Below are 17,797 nucleotides of genomic sequence, written 5' to 3' on the forward strand. Positions count from 1 at the left end.
GGTATTAGGGGACAGTCTCTTTGGTGGAATAGGTTCAGTTCTTTGCAGCTGAGAGTGAGAGTGCAGAAATTAGTTTCCTGTTTTGTCAGGATTGAAGATATCAACTTGGGGTTGGAGAGGAACGTGCAGTGGGAGGGGAGGATCAGGTTGTCATGGTGTCAGTGACATCAGTAGAATTAGGAAGGAGGTTCTGCTGAGGGAATACGATCAGCTAGGGACTAAATTAATAAGCAGAACATTAACGGTAATAATATTACCTGAGCCACGAGCAAATTGGAACTAGGTAACTAAGATTTGGCTTTATGGGGTTTCACTTTATGGAGTACTGGCAGCAGTACAGGGGAAAGTGGAAGCTGGTAATGTAGTCTTCACCTTAAACATGCTGGGACCAGACTTCCGGGGGCGGCATGTAGGAGGAGGTTGCACGTTCGAGGCCTCCCGCTTGAGACATGATTTATTTTTGGAGTTTGATTCCTGGTCCCAGGGGCAATAAATAAGTGCAGGAAGACATAAAGAAGAAAGGTGTCCAAATCACCCCAAAAAACGGCCGTGAAAAAGGGGGCTAATGAAGATTCGCCGTCGAGTGGAAAGGTCGACCCAGGAACTGGAAAGAAGACAGAGGCTGGGTTGCTGGGTGAGGCCTCACTGTTCACGGCAGAAAGGATGACCGAGGCAATGGCCGTGGAACTTGAAAAACAATTCACAAAGCACATGGAAACGATAAGGAAAGAGATGGTGGTGGTATAGAAAGTACTGGTGGAGGAGGCGATTGCCCCGGTGAGGGCAGCGGTATCAAGAGCATCAGCCGAGGTGCGGGAGCAGGGTGAGACACTGAAGGAAGTGGAAGAGCCATTGTCGTAACATAGTGATCAACTCACCTCGATGGGTAAGGAGCTGCGGAGGGTGGTGGAGAGCAACAAGGGTCTGCGAGCCAAAATGGAGGAGCTGGAAAACAGATCCAGGCAGCAGAATCTGAGGTTCGTGGGTCTGCCCGAAGGGGTGGAGGGCCTGCGGCCGACGGAGTATCTTGCCATGGTGTTGGGGAGGGGGAAGATCCCTCTCGGTACGAACTGGATCGGGCACATAGGTTGTGGAGGCCTATACCAAAGGCGAGTGAGCCGCCACAAGTAGTGACTATTTGTTTCCGTAGGTGCCATGTGAAGGAGAAGGTCCTGTGTTGGGCAAGGCAGAAGCGGGAGGTGCAGTGGGCTGGAGCTGGTATACACATGTACCAGGACTTTACTGTGAAGTTGGCGAGGAGGCGGGAGGCCTTCGGCCGGGTAAACACAGCACTGTATAACAGCAAGGTGTGGTGCGGCATAGTGTACCGAGGTAAGTTAATTATGACCCACAAATCCAAAGACTTTTATTTTGAGATGGTGGAAGCAGCGGAGGTGTTTGTGAAGGCAGAAGGACTGTGGCAAAATTGAGAAATGGGACTGAGGATTGGTCTTATACTGAATAGGGGTTGGTTGGACAATATGTAGCTTTATTTTTTCATTGCATGTTATATGTACTAAATGAGTTGACGATGTCTATTTGGACAAGGTAAGAGTAGGGATTCTCTTTTGCAACGATGGTTCTTTGGGGCTTGTGTGTTTATGCTGGGGTTGTGTTAAAGGGGATTTCTTTGTTTCCCTGGACCAGGCAGGGGGAGGGGATGGGAGGGGAATGAGACCCGGGCAGGGGCCTCCACACTGGCTAGGTTAAGCCGGCAAGTGTACGGGAGTGAGGTGGGGGGAGGGGCTGTGGTCATCAGAGCCTGATAGAACAAGTTTCGATGGGCCTAGCCAGGGTGAAAAGTTGGGGAGGGGACCGATACTGGGTGAGGTGTTTTCGAGAGAAAGTGGAGGGGAGGAGTCTGGGAGGGGGGTGGGGAGGTTTACAATTCATGGGTGTCATTCATTGTACACTTTCAGCGATTGGATGGCCTTGAATATTAGTGGGGGCGGGGGGGAGGGTTGGGGGTGGACCAAATATGTTAATGGTGACTGGGTGATTCCTGATTCCTTTTTGGTTTTTTTTGTATTTGATGTTTATATTGTCATGTGGGCTGTTGGTTGGGGGTTGGTGGGAGGATGGGATCATTGTTGTTGATACGGGGATTGACATTGTATTCGTTACCGTTTACTGTTTGTTGGTGGGTGTAAAGTTTGAGGAAAATGTGAAAAAGGAGAATAAAAACATTAAAAAAAACATGCTGGGATCAGTGTCTGGTGCATTGTATAACTAGGGCGGTCGAGAAGGCTGTAAACTAAATAGTGGAGACAAGCGATCAAGTGAGGGAAGATGTGATCATTTACAGAGGACAAGGCAAGAGACCAAGGAGGCAATAAGGAAATTGATAAAGTGAATGCAACAGAAAAGGACAAAGTGTACAAAGTTTAAAAAAAACAAAAATTTAGAGTACCCAATTAATTTTTGCCAATTAAGGGGCAATTTTAGAGTGGCAAATCCACCTACCCTGCAGATCTTTGGGTTGTGGGGCGAAACCCACGCAAACACGGGGAGAATGTGGAAACTGTACACGGACAGTGACCCAGAGCCGGGATCAAACCTGGGACCTCGGCGCCATGAGGCAGCAGGGCTAACCCACTGCGCCACCGTGCTGCCCTAAAGTGTACAAAGTTAACAGGATGCCAGCTGTTCCTGCCAGAGATTGTGAAAATAATAGTAAGGCAGAATTAAATTCTATCTGAATGCTCACAAGTTTGATGAATTGACAGCACAATGGGAAGTAGACAGGTATGATCTAATTGCCATTACAGAAATATAGCTGTGGGGTGACAAAGACTGGGAACTGAACGTTCAAGCACATTCAACGTTTAGGAAGGATAAGCAAAAAGGAAGAGGCAGCGGGGTTAATAAAGGATGAGATCAGTACGTTAGTGAGAGAATCTTAAACTAGAATATGAAAATGCAGAATCAGATTGAGTGGAGCTAAGAAATGGCATGGTGCAGCAAATGTTGTTTCTAGGCCACCAAACAGGAGTGGTAATGTAGTGTACGAAATCAGTCGGGAAATTAGAGGCACATGAAACAAGGGAACTTTGTTTTACATGTAGGTTGGGTAAAACAGTTTAGTACTAATGCTGTGGAAGTCAAATTCCTGGAGTGTATGCAAGATGGCTTTCTACAACAGTATGATGATGAACCAACTGGAGAATGGTGCAATGAGGAAGAACTAATTAATAATATCATTGTAAATGAGCTTCCAATTCATAACTAGGATTTTAAATGTATCAAAGCAAACTATGGAGGTGTAAGGGCCAATTGGCTGTGGTAGTTTGGGAAACTACATCAAAAGGTGTGATTGTAACAGGCAATGGCTAGCATTTAAAGGAGGAATACATGGTTTGCAACAAATTCCTTTTGAGGCACAAAAAATAGGAATTAAAGTTATCCAACCATGGTAACCAAGAGATGTGTGAGCTTGTATTAGACCAAATGAAGGGGCTTATAAAGTTGCCCCAAAAAATTGTAAACCTGAGGATTGTCAGCATTTTAGAATTCCACAGAGGATCAAGAAATTGATGAAGGCAATAGAATATCAAGGCAAAAGCAAGAAAATTAAAAGTGGACTGTAAAAGTTTCCATACATATGTATAAAAGGAAAAGATTAGCAAAGGCAAATGTTGGCCCACTACAGGCAGAGACTGGAAAATTTATAATAGGAAATATGGAAATGGCAGTGAAACTAAACAAATACTTTGTCCGTCTTTATAGAGAAAGATGCGCAAAAAGCCTTGCAGGAATACTAGAAAACCAATGGACTGCTGAGAACAAGAAACTGAAAGAAATTAATATTAAGAAAAAAGTAGCACTGGAGAAATTAATGGGACTAAATGTTAATAAATCCCTTGAGCTGATGATTTACATCCAAGTATTGAAAGATGTGGCTGTGGAGATGGTGGATGCGCTGATAGTCATCTTCCAAATTTTTGTGGATTCAGGAATGGTTCCCGCAGAGTGGAAGGTAGCAAATGTTAGCCCCATTATTTAAGAAAGGAGGGAGAGAGAAAAATGGGGAATTACAAACCTGTTAGCTTGGCACCAGTAGTATCGAAAATGCTAGATTTTATTCGAAAGGGACACTTGTTAGGGATACTAACTGTACACTTAGGAAATAATGGTCCTATTGGTCAAAGTCAATGTGGATGTATAAAAGGGAAATCATGTTTTACAAACCATTTGGAGCTTTTGAGGACATAAACTAACAGAATAGATAAAGGGGAATTGGTGGATGTGGTGTACTTTCATTTTTTGAAAGCTTTTGGTAAGACCACACATGAGGTTAGTAATCAAAATTAGAGTACATGGGATTGGAGCAAATATACTGGTTAACGGGTAGTAAACAGTAAGAATAAATGAGTAATTCTCAGGTTGGTCGGCTGTGACTAGGATCAGTGTTAGGGTACCCTATCTATGTCAATGATTTGGATGTGAGGATTCATGACACAAGACAAGGTGGGAATATGAGTTGTGGGAGGATGTAGAGAGGTTTCAAAGAGATTTCAAAAGGCTAAGTGAATTGGAAGGAAATGGCAGATGGCATGTCAGGTTTTCCACTTTGATAGGTAAAACAGAAATGCAGAGTATTTCTTGAGATTGGGAAGTGTTGATGTCTAAGATGACCTGGGTGTCGTTGTTCATGAGTCACAAAGCTAACATGCAGGTGCAGCAATCAATTAGGAAGCTAAAGTGTATGTTCGCCTTATTTGCAAGAGAATTTGACATCAAGAACAAAGGTTCACCAGACTGATCCCTGGGATGGCAGCATTGGCATTTGAGGAGACTGGGTCTGCATTCTCTACATTTTAGAACAGGCTTGTCCAACCTTTTTGCCTGGAGTGGAGTGGGTGGGTGGTGAGGGGGGGGGGGGGGGGGGGCGGGGGGGGGGGGGGGGGGGGGGGGGGGGGGGGGGGGGGGGGGGGGGGGGGCGGGGGGGGGGGGGGGGCGGGGGGGGGATTTTGGCAAGGTAAAGTTCAACACAACATTACACATGAATTTTTAAAAAAGGTGTGAAACAAAACAACTTTCTGAGAAAAAACAAATCAGATGAGTAATAAATCAAATGAGTAGAGTGTAATGGGGTGAGAGTCTGTCCCCTGTCACTCTGTTTCAGGGTGCTCACTCACTTAACCTTACCCACTGGAAGAGAGTGCATGAGGGGGTGTATATGACGTTGAATTAAAACTCTGATACTGTGAGTGAACCAGGCCTATGGACCCACTCTGCCCCTGTGCGCGGGCCCTCTTTCCTCATCACACTATCTGGCTCTCTCACGTCCACTTGCGCGTGCCCTCACACTCACCATAAGATGTAGGAGGAAAAGTAGGCCATTGGGCCCATCAAGTCCGTTCAGATGTTCAATGAGATCATTACTGATCTGATATGATAGCCCTCAACTCCACTTTCCTGCCTTATCCCCATAACCATTGATTTCCTTATATATTTCCTTAAATAAGAGGGCAAAGCGTTTCAAGTATTCAAAGTGTGGTCTAACTAGTGCCTTGTATAGTTTTAGCAAGACTTCTTTATTTTTTTACTCCATTCCCTTTGAAATAAAGGCCAACATTCCATTTTTATTCCCTTTTACCTGCTGAACTTGCATGCTACCTTTTTGCGACAAGGATTTATGTACAAGGATCCCCAAATCCCTCTGTGCTGCAACTTTCTGCAGTCTGTCTCCATTTAAATATTATTCAGTTTCTTTATTCTTCCTACCAAAGTAGAACTCTGCGTTTTCCTACATTATATTCCATCTGCCAAGTTTTTGCACATTCACTTAACCTGTCAATATTCCTCTGTAAACTCTGTGTCACCCTCACTGTGTGCCTTCCTATCTATTTTGTGTCACTCATAAACATGACAATAATACATTCACTTCCCTCATCCAAGTCATTATTGTATTATAAATAATTGTGGCCTCAGCAACAATCCTTGTGGCACTCTGCTAGTTACAGGTTGCCAGCCTCTTATCCTAACTCTCTGCCTTCCATTAGTTAGCCATGCTCATATATTACCCTCAACACAATGGACTCTTACTAATTAGCCTTTTGTATGCTACCTTCTTGAATGCTTTTTGGAAATCCAAGTATATTACATTTATTGATTTCCCTTTAACTATCCTGCTGATTACCATTTCTAAGAATTCTAATAAATTTATCAGGCGTGATTTCCCCTTCATCAAGCCATGCTAACTCTGCTTGACTATATTATGTATTTCTTTTTTTCATAAATTTAGAGTACCCAATTTATTTGGGGTTGGTGGGGCTGGTTTAGCACACTGGGCTAAATCGCTGGCTTTTAAAGCAGACCAAGGCAGGTCAGCAGCACGGTTCAATTCCCGTACCAGCCTCCCCGAACAGGCGCCGAATGTGGCGACTAGGGGCTTTTCACAGTAACTTCATTGAAGCCTACTCGTGACAATAAGCGGTTTTCATTTTTTCATTCATTTTCATTTCATTTTTTCCAATTAAGGGGCAATTTAGCATAACCAATCCACCTACCCTGCACATCTTTGCGTTGTGGGGATGAAACCCACGCTAACACAGGGAGAATGTGCAAACTCCACACGGACAGTGACCCAGAGCCGAGATTGAACCTGGGACCTCAGCGCCGTGAGGCAGCAATGCTAACCACTGCGACATTGTGCTGCCCTGTAGGTTATGTATTTCTGAACGTTCTGCTATTATACCCTTCGTAGTGTATCTAACATTTTCTCAATAACAGATGTTAAGCTGACTGACCTATAGTTACCTGTTTTTTTTTCTCCCACCCTTTATGAATAAAGGTGTTATGTTGACGGATTTTCAATCCTCTGGGACTTTTTCAGAATTTAAGGATTTTTGGAAGATTACTACCAGTGCATCCACTATATAATTGAGTACTCTAAATTTATATAAAAACTAAGAAAATGCCTCGGTCACGTCCGGCTTAAGGGCCGGAGCTTGGACAAGCATAGTTTGGAGGAATGGGAGGTGATCTCATTGAAGTAAAATCCTTAGAGCCAAACAGGTTAGATGCAGGAAGTACAGAGTACTGTGGAGGCTCAGTCTAGAGTATGTTGAAAACCAAGATCAATAGATTTCTAAGTATTAAAGATATCAAGGGATATGGGGATAGTATGGGAAAATGGTATTGAGGTAGAATAGCAGCCATGATCTAGTTGAACGGTGGAGCAGACTTGACGAACTGAATGGCCTGTTCCTGTTCTTATTTCTAATTTTTTTATGACTGACTTAATTTAATTTACTAAGTATCAGTGATTATGGATAAGGATTCAATTTCATGAAATCTCATTGCTTCTGCTGCTACCAGAGGTATATGTGAAAAGCAGCACAAGAGTTATAAAAAACTATAGTCACAATCTCATTTAAGGATGATTTTATGGATAGCACAGAGATATTGTGTGTCTTGGTCTCTTAATGCACAGCCCTACTGTGCATTAATTGCAAGAGGTATGTTGCTGCAAACCTTTAATGCTTTAAATGTGTATCTTAATATGTGTGGTGCATTGTAGCTCTTGCACTGTTACCAGTGTGTAGTAGCTATCTGACTTTGAAAGCCTTGAACAGTGCAGAGGTAAAAGTACAGTCATGGGATCAGCACCATGAGTCACAACCTTCAGACCTCGCTCAGTGTAGCCGATGATTCCCAGAAAGGCTGTTGTGTTTTCATACAAAACAAAGGAAGCTGAAGAGCCAGGTGGATGACCACTATCGATAAGTACTGTGTTGTCTTTCAGTGCATGTGCAAGACACCAATAACTCTGTCTGACCATGAGGTAAGCACTACAATAAATAAGGTTGGTTTTGATCTTTTAAGTAGCTGTGTTTTTTTTTACTGCATCGTCTGCAATGATTAGTTACTAACTGCATTTAAAAGAAGTGAGTTGAAATGCAATGGTACAAAGGATTACAATAAAACATTTTTCTTCCGCAAATGTCCTTCAATTAATAGCTATTAAGTTGGTTCTGACATAATGAATGATATTATTTCTGTCTAGTTAGACATTTAACAAGTGACTGTCTCTTCTCACTGCAGTTAACTCTGGACCATCATGATTAGGTCAAAACGTCTTAAAGCTGAGGTTTTTGCCCATGAGCCACACAGATGCAGTAAATCCCTAGATACAATAACCACTCCTGCAGAGTCAGCTAATTTCAGCTGGCTGAATAGTAGGGGATTAAAGTTATCTCCAGCTCATATGGTTTAGGGCCTTGATAATCCATGAGCGTTCCCACCCCTATTCACTGGATCGTAACTCCACCAAAATATTGATCGTGGATTCTGTGGTACACATTTTCTCCGATCTGTAAACCTCGTAATATTTTTTAAGTTTAAATGTCTGTGCATAAATATGTCAAAAGTTCAACATTGAGATGTTATTACATCCAAAAAGAGAGATGATTTTATTTATTATTGTTATTAATATGCTGATGTGTGGAAACCCCAGAGCTTGTAACTTGGGGAAGAAGTAATGCTAATAAAGATGATGACACTTGGTGTTCACATTTGAAAGGTTTCTCCCGAAGACCAGTGGAGGAAGCCATTATCTTCCCAGGATGAAGAAAAGACAGATGCACAAAAGAATAGGCAACGATGGAACTCCTGGAAAGGCAGGCAGCGACAACGACCCCTTTCAGACTATGGTCAGTTTTCTAGCAGGAAGTTTTCTATCCCAGAGAATGGCTTTCCTATTCAACCTCAAAAAATTGATCTGGCCGAGAATGAAGATGCCACCGATGCCCCTTGTATTGACTCCCAGCCAGAGAAATGTGTCAGCGTTCCACGCCATAGAAACCAGAAAAGGAGACCGATCTCTGTAATTGGTGGGGTCAGTATCTATGGGAATAATCGCTCAGAGGAAATGGAGGACCTTCTTACAATACAAGTAAGGTGACACTCTTTGCTGCGTCTTCTACATCCAAATCAAACTTCCTGCTATGCCTGCTTCTCCATCTTTGGCTGAAATCTTTGCTTCAATTCTTCAAGAAACCATAGAAAAGAATTTGGGCTATATCCTGTGCTCCCTACTTCTGATTCAGGCATTGGTGTACTTTATATTTGCTTTTCTGACTTGCACGTGAATTTCTTGCCAATCTCTTACCTTTACTGTACTGTATTGCCAATATTTCCACTTTGAAAATTGCTGTGTCCATGAATCTGATGATTAATGTGCTTAAAATGATTGCAACAGGTATAGATTTCTTGCATTATGCCAGCTGGTGAATAAAAAGTAAATCCATTTCAGATATTTTAAAAATTAAGTCAAATGAAAGGTTATTTGATATAATAATCCTGAAGTATCCATAAAATCTCCCCTTCCAGAATGTGATATCAGTCAGCACAATACTTTCACTATTGTAAAAAGAATAGTGAAAGGCAAATTGTTGGTTTTAAATTATTGTCAGCATGGTGAAGATTTACATTGGTGATAATTGGAACTGTCTTTGAATATTGACAGTTTATTTCTACAGCAAAAGGAGATCTCCAAATGGTTATCAGTGGAGGCTGAGTTAGGCAAATGTTTGATAGACAAGGGAGTTGCGGGGCTCCTAATAAACAAAATGTATGGTGTCTTAATGTAAAGTAGCAATTGGCACAAATGTTCCTTCAGTAGTAGAAGAGAGAAGGGCAGCATGGCACAGTGGTTAGCACTGCTCGCTCACGGCGCCGAGGTCCCAGGTTCGATCCCGGCCCTGGGTCACTGTCCGTGTGGAATTTGCACACTCTCCCCGTGTTTGCGTGGGTTTCACCCCCACAACCCAAAGATGTGCAGGGTAGGTGGATTGGCCACGCTAAAATTGCCCCTTCATTGGAAAAAATGAATTGGGTACTCTAAATTTATAAAAAGTAGTAGAAGAGAGGAAAAGTTAATGGTGGAATATGTTACAGATTATCACATGGTAAAATGGGCATGAGTGCATGGTTGCGGCTGGTCATAAAATTAGTGCCAAGATCTCACTTGCTATATTGGGGGATTTTTATTATCCTCTTTTAATACTACAATTTGTTGTAGGGACAATGTGTACAAGCAAGCAAACTTATTGAAATCTTTCAAGAATCTATCCAGAAGGAACCCACAAGAGGGAGCTTTATTGGAATTTCTTGGTAAATAATGAAGTGGGAGTAATAAGCCAAATTAATGTTAGGAACCAATTGAGACCTCATGTTCACAAGTCATTTATTATGAATTGAAATGAGACTAGAACAGAAAATAAGTTTATCTAATAATTGGATTTTAGCAAAGATTGCCTAGTTGATAAATGCCATGTCCTATGTGGAACTGAGCCATTATGTGGTCAGGTTTATTCCTGTTTTGTGCTCAGTTAACAACTCTCAGCTAGGATGTTGGGAGAGCTAATAAAATTGGCCTCAAGGTCTTGGATTAGGAAGAAGACTGTAGGAAATAATTCCAGAGTAATTTCTATATTGTCAAGCCTGCTCAAAAATACGTGTGTGGACATAAAATGGCCAGGTTTAGATGGGAGTAAAGGCCTGCTAAGATGCACTGTTCTGTTTAAAATATGGTGTATGAACACTTAATAAGTGTACTGGGAAAGTGCAGCAATCTGTAAAGCTGCACCCCAGCCTCACCTGGAACTATTAAACAAAGGGAAGATGATTGATACAAAAGTATGGAAAAAGAAGCTTGTCTAATGGTTGAGTTGATAAATTAAGTATTCAGTATGTTTCGGAACCTTGCAGTTCAAAATCTCTGAAAAGAGATCTCCTGTCTAAGATGAGTAAACTACCTCAGTTGAGGCAGCAGTTCAGATGTTATATTTGGCTTCTGAATCCTTGGGTTGGAGGGGAAATACGCATATGATTCAGCTCTTGCTCACTGTCTGGTGATCTGCAGAAAAATATACAAGTGTGGATTTTAATGTGTTGCATTGCAGAGTTGAACATCCTGTTTTAGCTGGTAATAGGAAAATGATCAATTCAGTAAACTATTGGAGGGCAGCCAACGTACTTGAAGAGTATGCAGAATCATTTCCCTCAGGAGAGTCAAAGTGAATTTTGAGGGGTAGAGAAGGCTATCAAATTCCAAACCACACTGAACAAAATAAATGTGTTTTATTGGTTTAATTTCTAAAGGTCAGCATTTTTTTCTTTAAAGTCTTTTAAACACTACAGAGGTTTAAAAAGTGTCATGTTAACTTTAATTTGATTTCTGTTCAGATGGCTGGCTAAAAGCTTTCAGACATAGTAATCTTATTTTCAAAGTTGGAGGTTTTCAGCTGGTCAATAAACTCTCCAGGATGCAAAATTTCAATCTATTTGGTCTTAAGGAATTTAGAAGCTGATGCATCTGACAATATACAAAAACACTGCTGAGTAGAATTTATATGGTGTACCATAGCACTGTGTATGCGTCAAAGGCAGAATATACAGTGAGCCAAACCATGGTGAGGATTGTTGGAGCTGAATTATATGATTAATGCCGATGTAGTAATTTAATGGATTTGATGAAGAACTAGATATTTTTCCAAGTCTCTAAATGGTTTCAATTTGTTTGGTCTTTTTCTATAGGACATATAAGAGACCTTTGTTTGTAATTTAGATGTAATTGTAGTCCAATTTCAGAGCTTGCAAGGCATTTTTGACAGATTTCTCTGACAAAAGATAATTTGCAATTTTCTTGTCAAAATTTGATAACATTTGCATGATTTCAAAAATAAAAATGGATTCTATTTTGTGGCATACACAGCTAATGACACAATACTGTAATTTTAAAAATCCTGTGGTATCTTTCTATGATTTGTGTTTTCTGTGCACAAAGGAAGGATGGCCTTCTGGTCCTAATATTTTCCCGCTACTAAAATATCAGGTGTTAGGATAGTTACTTGAGACTGACCATTATTATGTCTCAATTATTACAATCTTCATGCCATTCTGTACTTTTTCTTAAAAGTTTAAATGATCTACTTGGTGAAATATAAATGTATTTCATTAATTGTATTTCCTAATTAATGAGATTAGCCAGATAGTAATTGATGCTATTTCCTTGTCTATGTTCTAACATTTATCCTTCGTTACCTACATTTCATATGTAGAAAACTTAAAAAAATTAACTTAGAGCAGAAATAACTATAGAGGAGCAGCATGGTGGCGCAGTGGTTAGCATTGCTGCCTCATGACGCCAAGGACCCAGGTTCGATTCCGGCCCCGGGTCTTTGAGTGGAGTTTGCACATTCTCCCCATGTCTGTGTGGGTCTCACTCCCACAACCAAAAAGATGTGCAGGGTAGATGGATTGGCCATGCTAAATTGCCCCTTAATTGGAAAAAAAAATTAGGTACATTAAATTTGTTTTTAAAAATAACTAGTACGTATGTTATGTTATGGGCCATCATTTTACCCTCAGCAATGTCTGCTATTTTGGTATGCCAACACAAAAGTGACCAAAAGTCAATTTTAAACATTTTAACACTATTTACAGCCCAACTACCAATTAATGATGTCAAACTGAAGAGCAAAATCAGCTTGCTTTAGTGTTTCACCCATAAATTAAATGGACTTCCAAGACCGAGTGGGCACTGTTAGTGGGCACTGGCACAATGTTGGGAGATTTTAGTGGTTTGTGTTTGTTTTCCAGAATGTTTTCCTGCTATGTTTTTGTAAACGTGAGGTTTACAAGATGATGTTTTAGAACTGGGTTTTTAATTTACTGTAAAAGGAATGTGGGGGTATATGTGATTTGTTCTGAAGTCTGCCTGAGTCTGCCTGACAGCAAGCCTGGGTGACGTGCTTGTTAAAGATTTAAAGGAGGCTCAGGTTGTATATTGGAAAGACTATGCAAGTTGTTCACATTTGAACATTTGCAGCTATATTTACATTTAAACTAGCTAGTTTCCAAGATTGCAGGAAAATGATACGAATGTAGGTTTGTAAGCAGTTGTGCTTTAAACCATTTACTTCAAAGAAAATAATTAGGGTCTCTAGCGAATCAGCATTTCTACCTTGGTACAAGGCCCATGCGACTCATGTTGATATGCAGATGGGCTTTGAGGGCGAAAGGTTTCTGAGATAACCCTGAAATTCTCAGACAGGAAGTCTGCCAGAATTCCGGAGAAAGGGAGCAACTTGAAGCCATAAGTATCTATGGTTCATCGTAGAGGGTGGGAGCTGACTGTGTGGATCCAAAAGACCAAATTCGTGAGGATTTGAAATGAGGCTGGAACATTAGCCTAGTTTGTGCAAGAGAGAGAGTTGCCAGGAAAATCTTTCACTGTGAAAGACAATTCTGGGGTTAAAGGTTACCACATTGGGAAAGGAAATAAACCAGAATAAAGCCTCAGACTTTGGACTGGGCCTGGGAGAATCGAATGAGTACTTAAGGAATAGTGCAGAGTAGATCTGCAAAGTGGATGTTTGGTTGTGTTGAGAATAAAATGGCAAAGTTCTGTTCAATAGAACAAAGAACAAAGAAAATTACAGCACAGGAATAGGCCCTTCGGCCCTCCCAGCCTGCGTCGATCCAGATCCTTTATCTAAACCTGTTGCCTATTTACCAAGGTTTACTTCTCTCTGTTCCCCACCCGTTCATATATCTGTCCAGATGCATCTTAAATGATGCTATCGTACCCACCACCCTCTGCGTAAAATACTTTCCACGCACATCTCCCTTAAACTTTCCCCCTCTCACCTTGAAATCATGACCCCTTGTAATTGACACCCCCACAATTGGAAAAAGCTTGTTGCTATCCACCCAGTCCATACCTCTCATAATTTTGTAGACCTCAATCAGGTCTTCCCTCAACCTCCGTCTTTCCAACGAAAACAATCCTAATCTACTCAACCTTTCTTCATAGCTAGCACCCTCCATACCAGGTAACATCCTGGTGAACCTCCTCTGCACCCTCTCCAAAGCATCCACATCCTTCTGGTAACGTGGCGACCAGAACTGCATGCAGTATTCCAAATGTGGCCTAACCAAAGTCCGATACAACTGTAACATGACCTGCTGACTCTTGTACTCAATATCCCGTCCGATGAGGGCAAGCATGCTGTATGCCTTCTTGACCACTCTATCAACCGGCATTGCCACCTTCAGGGTACAATGGACCTGAACTCCCAGATCTCTCTGGACATCAATTTTCCCCAGGACTCTTCCATTGACCATATAGTCTGCTCTTGAGTTAGATCTTCCAAAATGCATCACCTCACATTTGCCTGGATTGAACTCCATCTGCCATTTCTCTGCCCAACTCTCCAATCTATCTATATTTTGCTGTATTCTCTGACAGTCCGCCTCGCTATCTGCAACTCCACCAATCTTAGTATCATCTGCAAACATTCTCATCAGACCACTTATACCTTCGTCCAGATCATTTATGTATATCACAAACAACAGTGGTCCGAGCACGGATCCCTGTAGAACACCGCTAGTCACCTTTCTCCATTTTGAGACACTCCCTTCCACCACTACTCTCTGTTTCCTGTTGCCCAGCCAGTTCTTTATTCATCTAGCTAGTACACCCTGAACCCCATACGACTTCACTTTTTCCATCAACCTGCAATGGGAAACTTTATCAAATGCTTTACTGAAGTCCATGTATATGACATCTACAGCCCTTCCCTCATCAATTAACTTTGTCACTTCCTCAAAGAATTCTATTAGGTTTGTAAGACATGACCTTCCCTGCACAAAACCATGCTGCCTAACACTGATAAGTCTATTTTCTTCCAGATGTGAATAGATCCTATCCCTCAGTATCTTCTCCAACAGTTTGCCTACCACTGACGTCAAGCTCACAGGTCTATAATTCCCTGGATTATCCCTGATACCCTTCTTAAACAAAGGGACAACATTAGCAATTCTCCAGTCATAGAATTTACAGTACAGAATGAGGCCATTCGGCCCATCTAGTCTGTACTGGCTCCTGGAAAGAGCACCCTACCCAAGGTTAACACCTCCACCCTATCCCCATAACCCAGTAACCCCACCCAACACTAAGGGCAATTTTGGACACTAAGGGCAATTTATCATGGCCAATCCACCTAACCTGCACATCTTTGGACTGTGGGAGGAAACCGGAGCACCTCCGGGAGCATGTCTGGAGCAGTCCTCCAGGACCTCACCCGTGCTCAAGGATGCTGCAAAGATATATGTTAAGGCCCCAGCTATTTCGTCTGTCGCTTCCCTCAGTAACCTGGGATAGATCCTATCCGGTCCTGGGGACTTGTCCACCTTAATGCCTTTTAGAATACCCAAAACCTCCCCCTTCCTTATGCCAACATGAGCTAGAGTATTTAAACATCCATCCATAGCCTCAACATCCATCATGCCCCTCTCCTTGGTGAATACCGATGCAAGGTACTCATTAAGAAGCTCATTCATTTCCTCTGACTCCACGCATAAATTCCCTCTTTTGTCTTTGAGTGGGCCAATCCTTTCTCTAGTTACCCTCTTGCTCCTTATATATGAATAAAAGGCTTTGGGATTTTTCTTAACCCTGTTAGCCAAAGATATTTCATGACCCCTTTTAGCCCTCTTTATTGCGCTTTTGAGATTTGTCCTACTTTCCCGATATTCCTCCAAAGCTTCATCAGTTTTGAGTCGCCTCGATCTTACATATGCTTCCTTTTTCATCTTAGCTAGTCTCACAATTCCACCCGTCATCCATGGTTCCCTAATCTTGCCATTTCTATCTCTCATTTTCACAGGAACATGTCTGTCCTGCACTCTAATCAACCTTTCCTTAAAAGACTCCCACATTTCAAATGTGGATTTACCTTTAAACAGCTGCTCCCTGTCCACATTCCCGAGCTCCTGCCGAATTTTGTTATAGTTGGCCTTTCCCCAATTTAGCACTCTTCCTTTAGGGCCACTCTCGTCTTTGTCCATGAGTATTCTAAAACTTACAGAAATGTGATCGCTATTCCCAAAGTAATCGCCGACTGAAACGTCAACCACCTGGCCGGGATCATTCCCCCATACCAGGTCCAGTGTGCCCCCTTCACGAGTTGGACTATTTACATACTGCTCTAAAAAACTCTCCTGGATGCTCCTTACAAATTCTGCTCCATCTACGCCTCCAACACTACATGAGTCCCATTCAATGTTGGAGAAGTTAAAACCTCCCATCGCAACCACCTTATTGCTCCTACATTGTTCTATAATCTGTCTACATATTTGTACCTCTACTTCACGCTCGCTTTTGGAAGGCCTATAGTAAAGTCCTAACAATGTTACTGCACCCTTCCTATTTCTTAGCTCTGTCCATATTGCCTCAGTGCTCGAATCCTCCATCGTGCCCTCCTTAATCACAGTTGTGATATCATCTCTGACCAGTAATGCAACTCCTCCACCCCTTTTACCTCCCTCTCTATCCCTCCCGAAGCATCTATACCCTGGGATATTTAGTTGCCAGTCTTGCCCATCCTTCAACCAAGTCTCAGTAATATCAATAACATCATATTCCCAGGTACTAATCCAAGCCCTAAATTCACCTGCCTTACCTGCTACACTTCTCGCATTAAAACAAATGCACCTCAGACCACCTGTCCCTTTGCGATCATCATCTCTTCCCTGTCTACTCTTCCCCTTAGTCACATTGAGTTTATTATCCAGTACCTTACTGGCTTTAGTTGCTGCTTCTTTACTGACCTCTAACTTCCTAATCTGGTACCCATCCCCCTGTCACATTAGTTTAAAACCAAAAGCACCCCAGAGGACATTGGTCCAGTCCTGCCCAGGTGTAGACCATCCGATTCGTAATGGTCCCACCGCCCCCAGAACTGGTTCCAATGTCCCAAAAATCTGAACCCCTCCGTCCTGCACCATCTCTCAAGCCACGTATTCATTCTGACTATTCTTAAATTTCTACTCTGACTGTTTTGTGGCACTGGTAGCAATCCTGAGATTACTACCTTTGAGGTCCTACTTTTTAACTTATCTCCTAACTCCCTAAATTCTGATTGTAGGACCTCATCCCATTTTTTACATATATCGTTGGTGCCTATATGCTCCATGACAACTGGCTGTTCACCCTCCCCCTTCAGTATGTCCTTCAGCCGATCTGAGACATCCCTGACCCGTGCACCCGGGAGGCAACATACCATTCGGGAGTCTCGTTTTCGACCACAGAAACGTCTGTCTACTCCCCTTACAATTGAATCCCCTATGACTATAGCCCTGCCAGTCTTTTTCCCGCTCTTCTGTGCAGCAGAGCCAGCCACGGTGCCATGAGCCTGGCTACTACTGCCTTCCCCTGGTGAGTCATCTCCCCCAACAGTATCCAAAACGGTATACCTGTTTTGGAGGGAGATGACCGCAGGGGACACCTGCACTGCCTTCCTGCTCTTTCTCTGCCTTTTTTTGCCTTTTGGCCTATGGGTTGAAGTAAAAGCTGCTGACAAAAATTGTGTTTTGTTACTGTTGCTTTTCGTCTGGTTGTTGCAGTCAGTCTTAAAATCTGAAATCTGCAGACTCGATGGGCCGAATGGCCTCCTTCTGCACTGTAAATCCCATGATATGATATGATTGTCTTGTCATCCTTTCAACAATCAATGGAAGTTGAAATTTATTTTTAAAATTTGGCAGTCTCCACAGAGTGTACCCTGTAGGTTTCTTGGGAATTGTAAGTCCAATCCCCCATCCAGGAAGACTAAGACAAATCCTTTAACAGGAATCAGATTTACAATTTTCATTTGACAAGAAATAACATAAACCGATTGAAACCACTTCAAAATAACGTCACATGTATTGTGGAAACGTAGATGAAATGATGTATGAATGCAGATAAACATGTACTTTTAAAATTTATCTTATTTAGCTAAGT

General features: G+C 42.1%; 1 protein-coding gene across 5 annotated transcripts in view; it reads left to right on the forward strand.

Moving 5' to 3' along the window:
* The window catches only part of spata13 (spermatogenesis associated 13), a 425,777-nt gene that overhangs the window by 290,010 nt on the left and 117,970 nt on the right, over positions 1-17,797 (forward strand). For 3 of the 5 annotated variants that reach the window (XM_038818100.1, XM_038818098.1, XM_038818102.1), the window contains exons 4-5: positions 7,751-7,789; positions 8,528-8,899. The exons of 1 other annotated variant lie outside the window; for it this stretch is intronic. In XM_038818100.1, coding sequence (XP_038674028.1) covers positions 7,751-7,789; positions 8,528-8,899 — 411 coding nt within the window. The remainder of the gene's footprint in view (positions 1-7,750; positions 7,790-8,527; positions 8,900-17,797) is intronic. One more of the 5 variants, XM_038818099.1, reaches the window with a different exon arrangement.

The sequence above is a fragment of the Scyliorhinus canicula genome, chromosome 14 (assembly GCF_902713615.1).
Source record: "Scyliorhinus canicula chromosome 14, sScyCan1.1, whole genome shotgun sequence".
NCBI lineage: Eukaryota > Metazoa > Chordata > Chondrichthyes > Carcharhiniformes > Scyliorhinidae > Scyliorhinus > Scyliorhinus canicula.